This window comes from Delphinapterus leucas, chromosome 18 (assembly GCF_059928025.1).
Source record: "Delphinapterus leucas isolate spDelLeu-1000000601 "Yukka" chromosome 18, BTC_Dleu_Yukka2, whole genome shotgun sequence".
Lineage (NCBI taxonomy): Eukaryota > Metazoa > Chordata > Mammalia > Artiodactyla > Monodontidae > Delphinapterus > Delphinapterus leucas.
This window is the reverse complement of record NC_143146.1, coordinates 54,728,319-54,743,650: the sequence shown is the minus strand read 5'-3', so window position 1 is coordinate 54,743,650 and position 15,332 is coordinate 54,728,319. Positions and strand designations below refer to the sequence as shown.

Here is a 15,332-nt window from a genome sequence, read left to right as displayed (position 1 = left end):
ATCCAAATCTAAACTAGCATTCAAAGTGAAGCTCAGATGCTACCTTTTCTCTGGCTGCATTTTCTTCTTCACATTGCAGATCTGTCAATCCAAAAACTCTTCACCATTTTTCCATTTTCCAGAGGTTAACATGCAAACTCTTTCCCCTTGCATACAACATAGCCCCACTTTCTCTTTCTGGTCGCATCTCTACAAACTACTTCATGCACTTGACCTCCAGACACAGTGACTCACTTTCTGATTCTCAGTCTTGCCACGCATTTTTAGTTTTCTGTACTTTGTATCTGTTCTTTCCTTTGCCAGATATGACTTGCCCTTTTCTCAGCCTGAAAAATTCTTGCATATCCTTCAAGAACCTCTTCAAACATCACCTTCTCTGTGAAATCTCCCTGACTTCTCCCAGGTGAAGCATTCCACCCCAGAGTAGTTTGAGTCTAAATACCTTAAACATGTGTCTCATTGTGTTGTAATTCTTTATTTGTATGTCTGTGTTCTATACTTGATGTGAGCCTATTGCTACACAGTACCTGGCAGAATACTGTTTATCTAATAGTTGCTCAGTAAACGTTGCCCAATGACTGAACACTGTAACCTGTATTGATCTCCCCAGTGCCGTAACTGCAAGGGCTCTTAGTGTTTATTCCAATCATTTTGCTAAATTGCCTTATATTATTCTTTCACTGTTTGAAGCACGTTCTAGATTCCAGTAAGATTAAATGGAGATGCCCTGGCCAAGGTACTTAACTCTCCCAGCCTCAGTTCCTTCATCTGTAAAAGGGGGGATAATAATAACACCTCAATTAAAGTGTTGCTGTGTAAAATGAGACAATGCATTAAAATATTCAGCACCATGCCTGACACACTCAAAGTGGGAGAAGCATTTCATTAACTGTTACATTCTACATTTATGTCATTATCCCTTAGTATTCTCCGAGGGTTGTTGTGAAGATTATATGAGAACATATATGTGAAACCATGTTGTAATGCACTATGCAAACGTAGTTACCTTTATTTTCACTGTCTCCACAACTAGGTTAGAAGCCCGTTTCAGCCTGAACACATTAAGTCCAATCCTCAGCAAGATGCACAAAGCCTTACCCAGATCAGCTTCTTTCTTTTAAAGTCTCCCATTTTCTTCTCAGCACCTACCACAGGGTCATGCACATGTTAGGCACTCAAGGTAGATTTAAACATAGTAACAGCTCTAGAATTAGCAAGGCCTTGGCTGAAAGTGAAGCCTGCTGCATTCTTTTTGTTTGATGTTTGTTTTGTATAACTTGATTGAAACATTTTTCCTTGGTCAATGTACTCCTAATATTTTGGAGATGCTGTATAATTGTATTAGGCTTAGTTTGCTTTGTGGTAGGACCACTTCCCCTTTTGGCATGGATGCCAGGGAGGCAGCCTTAGCCAGGGTCCTACTTTTTTCTCTTACTAAAGACATAAATTATATAACTCTTGCATTGCAGAACGACTGAAAAAGTGCTTGATTTGGGTCCTTTCTGACATTTTGGCAACTTCTATGTATCACTCCCGTTTAGAATTTATTAAGATGTGGTAGTAAAACATGTAGAAAAAATAAAAGGGTAAGGCTTTCAGGTACTGATTAGAAACACAGGTGTGGGTACAAGGAATCCAGATAGGTGAAAGTTCCCACAATCTTCAGAAAACGTACTCAAGTTTTGAAGAGGGTTTGAAGCAGTGTACAGGGAAAGCGCAATATATTAAGACAAAGAGAGTCGAATGCTCCTTAAACCCTTAAGCAACTCCCGAGCACAGGGGAACGACTAGAGGCCTGCCTGGGGAATCCACGGGGACCATCGCAGGTGAGGGCGAGGAGGGCGAGGCGCGCCCCGGAGCCACAGGCCTGCAGGTGCCCCGCCCTGTCTGCCCCGCGGCGGGGGCCGATTCCCTTCGCCCCGCTGGGCCAGGGCGGCCCGAGACGGCTGAGCCGGCCGCGCTGGGGGAAGGAGTTTCCGGCGGACTCGGCGCGGTGCCGCTTCCTGTCCCCCTCGTCGCGCCGTCTCACACCGCCCGTCCGGGACGCGGCTCGCACCGGACACCCCTCCCCGTGCCCGGCGACGCCCCCCGGCCCCATGCAATCCCGGCTCCTGCTCCTCGGGGCCCCGGGCGGCCGCGGAGGCCCAGCTGCGCGGCGCGTGAGGCTGCTCCTGGGGCAGGTGGTGCGGCGCCAGCCGGGCGGCGACGCGCGGCGCTCGGAGGTCAAGCTGCTGCACGCCGGGGCGGGGGCCGACACAGGTAACCCCGGGACGCCTCGCCGCCCAGCGCTCCGCGCGGGGCTCCTGCGCACCTCCGCGCCCCCCCCCCCCCCGCAATCCCTGCTGCTTCAACTGGGGAGGAGCGCTGCGCCGGGAGCTAGGAGATGGAGGCTCTAGTATCCACCTCGCCGCTAACTGCTGTGTAACGCGGGACCAGGCGCTTGCACTCTCTGAGCCTCATGTAACCCGTGGGAACTGGACTTAGGTTTCTGATGACCTGGAATAGTGCTTTCTCCTTCCCGCACTGCTTCTTTCACCCCCCCCCCCGCCCCCCGGGATTATGACTTAGATTACAGCACACGCAGAGCTTAATGCAGCAGCCCTCAGAGGGTGTTGAAAGCTGGACTTGACCTTGCTCTCTGAGTCCCAAGGGCCTGGAAGTCAGTCTGTGCCGTGTTCCAGACAGGGTTAGTGGCGGCTTAGAAGTGTACGTTCTCGCCGAAGAACCCCTCGTTAGGTTTTAAATGTATCCACGAGTCTTTCCAAGTTTTACTTGGAGTTTTCATTTCTCACAGGTTCACAATTTCTTAGAATTGAAAACCACAATTTAATTTAGTTAAAACCCCTGACTATAATTGAGGTAATTGAGACCCAGAAAGGAAAAGTGACTTCCAGAAGATCACACAGCTAACCCTAGGCTGTGAAAGCGCGGAGTCCTAACCACTGGACCACCAGGGAATTCCCAGCTCTGATTTCTAAGCTCAGTATTTCTTGGCTCTATCTGAGATGATTTTAGGGGTGTCTGTGTGTGTGTGTGTGTGTGTGTGAGCGCGCTGGAGGTAGAGCATTTGTGCTGGTTAAGGGAAGGGATGTATGTTGTTGCTCCACGTGAATGGCTAAGTGATTCTAGACAAGATTTTGTCAGTGTCATTGCTTAGAATAAAGGAGGTATTCACCTGAGATTGCTAGTTTCATGGTTCTTCTTGCACCCCCATCCCAATAATTTTCCTTGTCAGAAGTGAGGGAGTTTAAGTCCCATCCATTTCATCATTCATTCATTAAACAATTTTTTCTTTTTCCTGTATAGGGTTGTGATTTGAGATTTTGCCCCTTTATAAATTATTATGCTTCTAGGGTGTTTGTTTTTTAGTCTTTGAGTTTTTTATTTGTTAGTTTCTCCTTTGTCCTAGAAGGCAGAGGTCAATGGTAGAAGTGTAGCGTAATCCATAACTCGTGATTTGGAGTGAACAGTCTGAGTTGGAGGCCATTTCTGCACCGTCTAGGTACGGGGATTTGAGGGTAGGTTACTTAGTTTTGTGTCCCAGTTTCCTTAACTGTAAAATGAGGATAAGGAAAGTATATTTGATAGGGTTGTTGTAAGGATTTAGTTTATACAATCCCTGGCACATATTAATGTTCAATAAAAATTAGCTTCTTTATTATTCTTAGTGTATGTTATTTTCAGCTATGTGAGATTTATTGTTTCCTTGGCTTTAGAAGAAATGAAACCAGTTCCTTTTAGGTTTGAACTGTGAGAACTGTCTAGGTAGGCTGGTGGAGCAGGGTTAATTCATGGGAACTTTAAAAAGAAAAATGTTCTTTATACATGAATAATACATGTTGATTATAAAAACATTAGACACGGCCTCAAAATTTGTGGTATGTCCAGCAAATCAAAGTACAGGCTTTGCTTCAAATGTGAGAGTCATGTACACATTACAAAAAACATATTAACTTCTTAGACTCAGTCACTTGGCATGACACCGCATGGAGTAAATCATGTTAACCCTACTTGCCTTGCCACTGCAAAGATTCTCAGGGTTGAAGGTATGAGGGCTGTGGATAAATGTACCTGAAAACTCACCAGAGATCTGGACTCAAGTAAGAACAGCTGTGAGCCAGGTAAACAGGAGGCGAGCTCTGGGCTTCCCTGGGACATAACATTGGCCATCAAGGTTGAAGTGTCCCATTTTGAACCAGATGTCACACACAGACAAATGTAAACCACAAATAGCATTATGCTGTAATGAATTACAGTTTAGATTGGAAAGATGCTCTCAGCTGCACTCAGACATGTGACTAGTAGCTCACCTCTCTGCAAGTAATTGACCTTGCTTCCTGGTAGTTTGGAAAAAGAACAACACAGATACAAATTATATACTATTCTTATCTCTCCTGGGCTGTATGTATGTCTTATTTATCTTTATATTCCTTTTTGTGCACGTCAACTCTTTGTACCTAAGAAGTATTCAGTGGCTTATTATCTTCTGGTTTGTACAGAGAGGGAGCAAGAGAGCCTGGAATTGCCTTGCTGGCTTTCAAGATAGGAGCTTTATAAAGCCTGAGAAGCAGAAGGAAGAGAGGGTCATTTTGTTTAAAAAAAAAAAAAAATCCCCAAACCCACTGCTTTTTATCTTTTGCTATTAGGTAGTCTAAACATCCATAATTTGTAAATTCTTTATATCTCTTTACACTTCAATTGGTTGTATTGTCTCTTGGTTTTAGGAACAAAGCGGTTAACAAGGAGGTTAGCTACTGCAAAGAGTTGTCTTTTTTTTTGTTTTGTTTTGTTTTTTGGATGGCTGCGGGGCTTGTGGGATCTTAATTCCCCGACCAGGGATTGAACCCAGGCCCTTGGCAGTGAGAGTGCAGAGTCCTAACCACTGGACCGCCAGGGAATTCCCTGCAAAGAGTTTTCATAACGATTATTGTAGTGTTTTCACAGAAGGAGCCAAATTAGTTCAGTAGGATTCTGATGTCAAACAGGCTCAGATATACCATAGATTAAGATCAAATGATAAATCTGGAAACATAACTCTATAAATCCACTGTGACACATTGAGTGCCATCCTTTCACACCCTTATTATTAAAGAGGTTCACTATTTTATCTTTCTGACTTTTGTGTATAAGTTTGTTTATAGAAATATTTTAAAATATTGATACTTTTTGTACAAGAAATCTATGTTCATTGTAGTGAAAAATATAGACAAATCCCCTAAAATATCTTTCCATGCAGATTCATGATTGTCATTTTTTGGTGTGTGTTACTACTATCAGTTTTTGTAAAAAATATATATAATATGCATTTATATAAATACATATTTCTTTTTAAAAAATGGAATCATGTATGTTTTACAGTTTATTCTCACTTAGCCATTATTGTTAACATACTAACATAGTGATAAATATTGTTATATATGGTCACTTTAAATAGGCATTAAGTTCATACATTTATCCATATAATTTATTTTACCAGTTTCCCATGCTTAGACATTCGGGTTGTCTATTTTTAAATATATAAACAGTGCAATAAACATCCATCCATATATATTTCTGTAACTTTAAGATTATATCCTCGGGTTATAATAGAACTAATGACTTTGGGGAAGGGAAATATAGAACTCCTGCTTCAATTCAGAAATACGGTGTAAAGGGAAAAACTGTACTGTGTGTGTGCAGGTCTTAGCTCTGTATTTACTAGGTATTGAACTTTGGGGAAATTATTAACTACTTTGAACCTGCAGCAGGCTATTTTGACCCTGAGTACAGTGTGATTTTTGTGTATTAAAGAATTTAGCAGTAAAATCCCAGAACAGTTGTAACCTAATAAATTGCTGGACAATTTATTGGGAACATGCAGACTAGCCTGGAAATTGCTGATATATTTGGTTTTCTCTTGGGTCTGTTTTGTATTAAAAAAAACCAATGGTGACACTTAAGGGTTCTTAACCAGGGGTAATTCCCGTTCCCCAGGGGACATTTGGCAGTGTCTGAAGGCATTTTTTGGTTGTCCTAACCAGGAGGAAGGGGGTGCTACTGGTATCTAGTGGGTGGAGGCCAGTAAATCTGCTGAACATTCTACAATGCACAGGACAGCCCCTAACAATAAAGAATCATTTGGCCCAAAATGTCGGTCGTGCTGGCTGTTGAGAAACCCTGAACTAAACCAACTTCTTTGGTTGGTTTAGTTCAAAGCTACAAGTCATTGAATTGTGAGTCCATTTCAGAGTCGAATGTCCTAAGGTGTGTATATTCATTAACTTAATTTGTAGTTTACAGTTCAGAAGGCATTAAGCATTAAGCATCTCCCATTTTAGGAGAAGGGCTACCACAGATGTGCCTGAAATATGTAACTAAGAAAAGCATTTTTGAGATTGGTAAAGATTTTGACAGTAGAACAGCTTTGAAATATCTGAGGAAAATACCCATATTTCTCCTGGGTTAGCCAAGAACTAAATAAAAATTATTAATCATATAAAAAATTTAAAGTCTTATTAGAAACTATCAATACAAAATAAAACTCTGACAAAGCTATATACTAAAAAATTTGTTATTGATTAAACATTGAAGAAAGAGCCAAAGAAGCTCCAAAGAGCCAAGAAGAATACCAAAATCTTTTTGGTATTCAGTCCACGCTGATGGCCACAAAGGAAAACAGAGTTGCAGAAGATATAATTAGTGAAATTCTATATGGACAAAAAAAGTGATTGATAAATCCTCACTATAAAATAATTCTTTAAATAAAATAAAAATAAAAATGTGCTCTATAAAAATTGATCAAGGAGTTCTTTTGGCTTAATTTTGCTCGAAAGTTAACTTTGATGAAAATTTATGAACATTAGTATTATTCTGATTAAAATGTTTGTTTTCAGAATATCCTCAGGGTCAAAATGTTATCTATTCCTCTCTGAGTATGTATCTTCTTTGTAAAGTAGGGATAGCTACACTTGCTTTGCCTGCCTTTACCTTACAAAAATTGTTCTGTTAGTCAGCAGTCATTAGGTTTTAAGTGACAGAAATGTGCACAGAAAAGCATATGATTGGTTCACATAGGTGGAAGGTCCAATGGCTTCAGACTGGACTAGATGCAGGATATTAGAACATCTGTAGGGCTTGGGCTCTCTCTGTCTTTCCCCATGGTTCCCCCACTCTCCACTCTTCCTTTATTGGATCGACTTTTTGCAGTATTGGTTTCAGTGTCTGGCAGGCTTTCTTCAGCTGGTAGCAGTGACAGCCTTACTGACAGCCCCAGACTTTGACTCTCCTTACAGTTCACAATGTGAGAAGAAGAGAGAACATCTTTTCCTGTGAGCTCTGAAAAATCCTGGCGAGAAATCTTATTGGCCAAGCTTGGATCACAGGCCCATCTCTAAAACAACCACTGTGGTCAGAGAGTGGAATGTTCTGGCAGGGCTTGTGCAGGGTACTCATTTCTGGGCATTTGGATGCAGGGGTAAAGGTTGGGAAGAGTGGTATAAACTACCCAAACCAAATTGGGTGGGTTCCTCACTGGAGAGAGGGATTCTGTTGTCAAAAGAGGAAAGAATATTGGGCATGTAAAACAAAACAGCTGTCCACTAAAAATCAAGTGAGTAGGGCTTCCCTGGTGGCGCAGTGGTTGAGAATCCGCCTGCCGGTGCAGGGGACACGGGTTCGTGCCCCGGTCCTGGAGGGTCCCACATGCTGCGGAGCGGCTGGGCCCGTGAGCCATGGCCGCTGAGCCTGCGCGTCCGGAGCCTGTGCTCCGCAGCGGGAAAGGCCACAGCAGTGAGAGGCTCGCATACCGCAAAAAAAAAAAAAAAATCAAGTGAGTAATGTCCGAACAGGTTTGTACAAGAGTGTTATGTAAAAGATATTAATTATTATCTTGAATATAGAAATTATTTTCCTGTAAACTTTTGGGAAATCCCTTTAACTTAAGATCATTGCAAGTGATAAAATCAAGCCTTGTTACTTTAAAAATGGCCTTAAATTTGATTTCGTTTGGAAACTCTTCGATTCTTTTCAGGGTTTTTAATTTTCAAGTCCATATTTTCCATGCTTGAATAAAATACATAATTTATTGGTAGTAGTAGTTATGTGACAGTTTGTGTACTGTACACGGATTTAGGTTAATCCGTTATGAGTTATGTGTGCTTGCTTTTTTGCATTATTTGTAATAAATGTAATTAAATGTTAAGCAGCTTACTCTATAACAAGTTGTACTTTTTGTTAACTCATTCTTAGTTATTCTAACAATTTCCATTGTATCTTTTATATATATATATATATATATTTTATTTTATTTTTTTTGTGGTACGCGGGCCTCTCACTGTTGTGGCCTCTCCCGTTGCGGAGCACAGTCCCCGGACGCGCAGGCCCAGCGGCCATGGCTCACGGGCGCAGCCGCTCCGCGGCATGTGGGATCTTCCCAGACCGGGGCACGAACCCGCGTCCCCTGCATCGGCAGGCGGACTCTCAACCACTGCGCCACCAGGGAAGCCCAGAGTATCTTATATTATTAACTAAAATCTTTTAAAAAAATGATTGCACTTGACCAAAGTATTTATTTGGTTTATTTGAAGAGAGGCATACGTTAGTTTCTTTTGCCTAAATTGTATTACCTGTTGTATAAGTATTGCCATTCTCCTTTAGATTAATATTTACACTATTTCACTTATATGAATCCTTTACACATAAATGACTTGATTTCTTTTTATTTTACATTTTTGGTTCAGTTTTTTTTTTTTTTTTAAATGACTTGATTTCTGAGCATGTTGGAAGATGGACTATTCTCAAAGAATACAGAAAACAGGGGGTTGAAACAATAATTAAGAAAACAGTATCTAATTAAAGTGAACCAGGGCTTAAAACAATACTTAATTAAGAAAACAATATCTAATTAGAAACTGGAATCATTCATTCATATATTCACGTATTGAATACCTGCTTGGTTTGAGGTATTGTTTTTGGCACTGGGAATACAAAGGTGATTAAAACATAGACTTGACCAACAAAATGCTATAGTCTTATGGACTGAACAGTGGTCTTAAAACATTTTTCTCACTTATATCCTAAAAGGGTTTTGCAAATATATATCCCTTTATACATTTTTAGGTTGATATCTAGAAATTTCCCTAATAAGTATGAATAGTTGAAGAGCATGCTGTTTCTATTGTGTTGTAAATATTGACATTTGACACAAAAATTGTTACAATACTCTTTAAAATGTATCTTTTAAATGTGTCATCTGAAAAAAATGCACAACCTATAAGTTGAGAGTTATGTTTTATTTGGTGAACTTTCTGAGGACTTCAAGCCCAGGACACATCATCTCAGATAACTCTGAGACTGCTCCAAAGAGGCAAGGGCGGGGGTGGGAGCCAGGATATGTGGGAGATTTTGCAATAAAGACCAGGTAGTTGGAACATCAAAAGATTACTGTTAATTAAAGAAAACCAGATTTATCTCAAGGAATTTAGCCCTTTTCTATGTATGGGAAGGTGCAAAGTCTGGGTTCATTGAAATCATTCCTTTGATATGCCTCTCAGGTATTTGGGGCCAGTATCCTGTGCTTTCTAATCCCAAGTCTCCTCAGGGTGCACTGTCAGGGGTGGCATTTTGTTTCCATCCTGAGCTCCCTCAGGGCTCACGTTAGGGGTGACTGTAATGTGGTGGCTTGATGGCTGCAACATCCTTTGTTTATTAATATAGCAGCCAGTATTTTATTTTATTTTATTTTTTTTAACATCTTTATTGGGGTATAATTGCTTTACAATGATGTGTTTCTGCTTTATAACAAAGTGAATCAATTATACATATACATATGTTCCCATATCTCTTCCCTATTGCATCTACCTCCCTCCCGCCCTCCCTATCCCGCCCCTCCAGGCGGTCACAAAGCACCGAGCCGATATCCCTGTGCCATGCGGCTGCTTCCCACTAGCTATCTACCTTAAGTTTGTTAGTGTATATATGTCCATGCCTCTCTCTCGCCCTGTCACAGCTCACCCTTCCCCCTCCCCATATCCTCAAGTCCGTTCTCCTGTAGGTCTGTGTCTTTATTCCTGTCTTACCCCTAGGTTCTTCATGACATTTTTTTTTTCTTAAATTCCATATATATGTGTTAGCATACGGTATTTGTCTCTCTCTTTCTGACTTACTTCACACTGTATGACACACTCTAGGTCTATCCACCTCATTACAAATAGCTCAATTTCGTTTCTTTTTAAGGCTGAGTAATATTCCATTGTATATATGTGCCACATCTTCTTTATCCATTCATCTGATGATGGGCACTTAGGTTGTTTCCATCTCTGGGCTATTGTAAATAGAGCTACAGTGAACATTTTGGTACATGACTCTTTTTGAATTTTGGTTTTCTCAGGGTATATGCCCAGTACTGGGATTGCTGGGTCATATGGTAGTTCTATTTGTAGTTTTTTAGGAACCTCCATACTGTTCTCCATAGTGGCTGAATCAATTCACAGTCCCACCAGCAGTGCAAGAGTGTTCCCTTTTCTCCACACCCTCTCCAGCATTTATTGTTTCTAGATTTTTTGATGATGGCCATTCTGACTGGTGTGAGATGATATCTCATTGTAGTTTTGATTTGCATTTCTCTAATGATTAATGATGTTGAGCATTCTTTCATGTGTTTGTTGACAGTCTGTATATCTTCTTTGGAGAAATGTCTATTTAGGTCTTCTGCTCATTTTTGGATTGGGTTGTTTGTTTTTTTGTTATTGAGCTGCATGAGCTGCTTGTAAATTTTGGAGATTAATCCTTTGTCAGTTGCTTCATTTGCAAATATTTTCTCCCATTCTGAGCGTTGTCTTTTGGTCTTGTTTATGGTTTCCTTTGCTGTGCAAAAGCTTTTCAGTTTCATTAGGTCCCATTTGTTTATTTTTGTTTTTATTTCCATTTCTCTAGGAGGTGTGTCAAAAAGGATCTTGCTGTGATTTATGTCATAGAGTGTTCTGCCTATGTTTTCCTCTAAGAGTTTGATAGTTTCTGGCCTTACATTTAGGTCTTTAATCCATTTTGAGCTTATTTTTGTGTATGGTGTTAGGGAGTGATCTAATCTCATACTTTTACATGTACCTGTCCAGTTTTCCCAGCAGCACTTATTGAAGAGGCTGTCCTTTCTCCACTGTATATTCCTGCCTCCTTTATCAAAGATAAGGTGACCATATGTGTGTGGGTTTATCTTTGGGCTTTCTATCCTGTTCCATTGATCTGTCTTTCTGTTTTTGTGCCAGTACCATACTGTCTTGATTACTGTAGCTTTGCAGTATAGTCTGAAGTCAGGGAGCCTGATTCCTCCAGCTCCGTTTTTCATTCTCAAGATTGCTTTGGCTATTCGGGGTCTTTTGTGTTTCCATACAAATTGTGGCAGCCAGTATTTTAGTTCATGGTCTCTCTGGCCCAAATTTGACCAATGTTTGGAAGACATTTCATGACCAGTTTTTTCCCATGTTGCTAGGAATTCTCATTCCTAGGTAAGGCAAAGATTCTTGTTGATATGCAGCTCCAGGTGCTACTTTCTGGATTAGGCCCTGTTGATAATTTAAAATTCTCTGGATCCTCTGTCTTACTAGTCTGTTATGATCCAGGAGATATTTTCTCTTGTTGCTTCTTCCCATACCTAGAATTACACTATTACAATTATTCTATGTAGAGTTATAAATGTGATCTAATTCCTCAAGATGTTTAGCCATTATCAATTTTGTTGGAGGCCTGGTTACACATTGGGTAATGTAAGAGACAAGAATTTTATAAAATAGGCAGGATGTAAGTAATAATACAGCTGGTAACGTTGGCAGTCATAGTGCAGCAGGGAGACACAAAGCATATACAGTTTAGAAACAAAGAACAAATTAAAACGATGATTAGTGTAACTAGTTGTAATCTGGTTGCAATAAACCATCAAGAATTTGGAGAGAGAAAATTAAATCTAGTCTTTCACCAGCTTACTTTTAACAACAAAATTCACTTACTTAATTAACTTTAATCTAAACCTAGCCAATCCTGACCATCCACAAACCTTCCATTACTTTCTGTATCCATATTAGTTTGTCCCTTATTTTTTTCCATCCAGAAAGAACCAGCTCTAAGATAAGCTTACTTTCTTTTCCCTTAATAAAATGCAATTCCATTTCTAATATCTTCTTTGCAGAAAAACACACATTCTACTTTCCTACTGTATACTGAAATGTTTATGTTATTATTTCAGTTAGCTTTAATTACATGTTTAAATTTGATGGACATCTCAAAGACACAGGAAGAGAAATACCAGTTCCCTCTACAAGGCTTTTGTTTAAGGTCAGAATTCTGGGAAGATATTTTGTCAAACTTTTTAACTTAACTGCATACACACACACACACACATAAATTAGCCCAACTTGGCCATTTAAGGTTGAGATCTCTTTTAGTATAATTTAGGTACTTGCAAGTGTGATCTGGCTGGCATATTAGTTGGAGGTTGGCTTTCTGGTGCCCCTTTAAAGATGTCAGGTCAGCCTCCTCCCCAACCTCTCAGCTCAGACTTCTTGGTTTTCTTTACTGAGCAAATCCCAGGTTCCCCTAATGTCTTCCAATTAGGGGGGTCTCCCAGTGTTTTTCAACCAGGCTCCCCTAATGTTACTGAGTCCAAGCTCACTCTGCTCGCTGCATGACAGGCCAATAAATCGGAGACAGGTGTTGAGGCAAGGAATAACGCCTTTATTCAGAAAGCCGGCAGAGCGAGAAGATGGCAGACTAATGTCTCCGGAAAAACCATCTTATCGGAGTTTGGATGCTAGGTTTTTTTATAGAACAGAGAGGGGGAGGAGATGTGGAAATAATGTAAAAAGGCCATAAGATTTGCAACTGTCCCCTGGAATGGCCAGCCTTGTGGAGGGGATGTGTTAATTTCTTCTTTCTTGCAGCCATCCGCAGGTGGACAGGGTCAGGATGTACAAAGGCACTTTGGTTTAACATTCCGGCAGAGGGGCAGGGTTCCCTGAGGCAGTCCATTGTGTATAGACAGCATCCTTTTAGTGAACAAAGGCAGCGGAAAGCAAAGGTTAAAGTAGAAGAAATAGATTTAACATATAGTCAGATTTGGCTCTTCCCTGTTACCCTAATAGCTTTAGATTAGGGGGGGTCACTCCCTAATGTCTTTCAGTTGGGAAGCCAGGTACCTGTTAGACACGGCCAAATGAAACTCAGGATCATCAGCTGTTAACAGGAGATCCTAGAGCCAGGAGAGACCCAGATTTGTTTGGACTCTGAGGAGGCGGATGGGCACAAGAGGCCTCTTCTGGTATCAAGGTTCTGGATCCTTGTAGAGTTTAGGCAAAGGAGAGAAGTATGCTCTGGGTCCCTTCGTAATTGGTTGCCAAAACTGTCGACTGAAAAAAATGTACAACCTAGAAGTTGAGTTATGTTTAATTCGGTGGACAGTTTGAAGACTTCAAGCCTGGAACACAGGATCTCAGATAACCTGGAACTGCTTCATCGAAGAGGCAAGGGGGGAACCAGGATATATAGGAGTTTTTTCAATAAAGACCAGGTAGTTGGAACATCAAAAGATTACTGTTAAAGAAAATCAGATGTCTCAAGTTAAGGAATTTAGCGCTTTTCTATGCATGAGAAGATACAAAGTCTGGGCTCATTGAAATCATTCCTTTGAAATGCACTTCAGATATTTAGGGCCAGTACCCTGTGCTTTCTTATCCCAAGTCTCTTCAGGGTGCACTGTCTGGGAGGGCATTTTGTTTTTATCCTGAGCTCCCTCAGGGCTCACCTTCGGGGTGGCTGTAATGTCCTTTGTTTACTGATATGGCAGGCAGTATTTTGGTTCACAAATGGAATCAGAATATCCTAGTGATTTGTTAGCTACCACCTCTTTTTGAAAATAGATAAAAAGCTCATCTTTAACTGTCAGAAAGTGTATGTTATTTCTTTATTTCCTTGATTTGTATTGCAATTACACTTACTCCTCATAATTTTATCTTAATATATTCTTATTCTTGAAAGTTTTATCTTTATCATATTTTTCTGCAATGAAAAAATGTCTAAATGTTAAGATGTTTCTATCATTATAATTATTAGAGCACAATTGTTCAAAAGAACATCAATATGTTTCACATTTTCTTAAAAACTAAAATTTTGTGGAAACATACCTATTAATAACATGAGTAGCACTTTTTCCCAGTTGACTATAAATTACTGTAATGAATATTCCCTAATTTTATTGCTGGAATATAAAGAATTTTGATATAGCAATATCACTCAATTTTTTGCAGACTTTCTAAGTCAAAAATATGTTGATTTATTATCAAAAATGATATTTTTAATGATCTATAAACTGGCAACTTGATTATAGCCTTTTCATTTTGTTCATGGCAAAGAACTGGAAACCACTTGACTTGCAAGTAAAGTCACTGACCCAGCCAATAGAATCATTCCGCCTCAATATCTGGGAAGTTCACTAAAAAGGCTTCACGAAAATTTATCAAATGGCTATGGTTATTTTCTCACGTAGAGGCTGCTTTTTTATTCTAATGTACTCAGAAAGAGATGTTAAAATAAAACTTTCATTTGACATATCTTTGCCAACACAATATTTTTTGGAGAAAACGCTTTTACTTTATCACATGTTTAAATACTTTATGTCAAATTCTTAGTTTTCATAATTAACAAAGGTAGTCTGTACTGTCAATCCAATCAGCCAAATTAGACTTTCTGACAGAAAAAGTATTTTTCCCTTTCAATTCAAATGAATGTGTTAATGTATATTTTAAGAAATGTTATAAAAACCACTGAAAAATAAATTTTGGGACACATTTTGAAGGCTAGATTACTAAAGGCAGTAAAGCCAAGAATAAAGGAATCTCTTGGTTACATATTTAAGTTATTTATTTCATAATATATGATAATATAGTTTTGCTCTTTAATGTATAGTAAAGTAATATGGTTAAAATTATTTATGTAAAGAGGACTGTGGCAGAAGTCATGATTTTTTTTTATTAAATGTGTAATGAACTTTGTTTATGGGCCTTAGAGAACAATTAAATAGAAATCATGTATAACAATCAGTAATAAATTCATCCGTTTCTTTAGACCTCATGATCAATCTTTGACTTTGTATTTAGTGGAACAGAACACTATTTGGTTCAGAAGCTAGTATATAACCTTTTCATTATAAGAGTTAGAAAATAGCATTTTATAAGATGAGGAATGACTATATTGGAATGAATATTTCATGATGATGTTTGAGAATAACTTTTTGTGTACCTTTTTGAAAGATACACATCTGATCTGAAACATTTAAAAGTTTTCTCTGTTCTTTTTATCCAGTGTATTGT

General features: G+C 39.5%; 1 protein-coding gene across 3 annotated transcripts in view; it reads left to right on the top strand.

Moving 5' to 3' along the window:
• The first annotated feature begins 1,999 nt into the window (after nucleotides 1-1,999).
• VWA8 (von Willebrand factor A domain containing 8) overlaps nucleotides 2,000-15,332 on the top strand; it is a 364,128-nt gene continuing 350,795 nt past the window's right edge. For all 3 annotated transcript variants that reach the window (XR_016388682.1, XM_022574923.2, XM_022574922.2), the window contains exon 1: nucleotides 2,000-2,259. Coding sequence is in view for 2 of the 3 variants with exons in the window: in XM_022574923.2 (XP_022430631.1) it covers nucleotides 2,097-2,259 (163 nt within the window). In the remaining variant the exon portion in view is untranslated. The remainder of the gene's footprint in view (nucleotides 2,260-15,332) is intronic.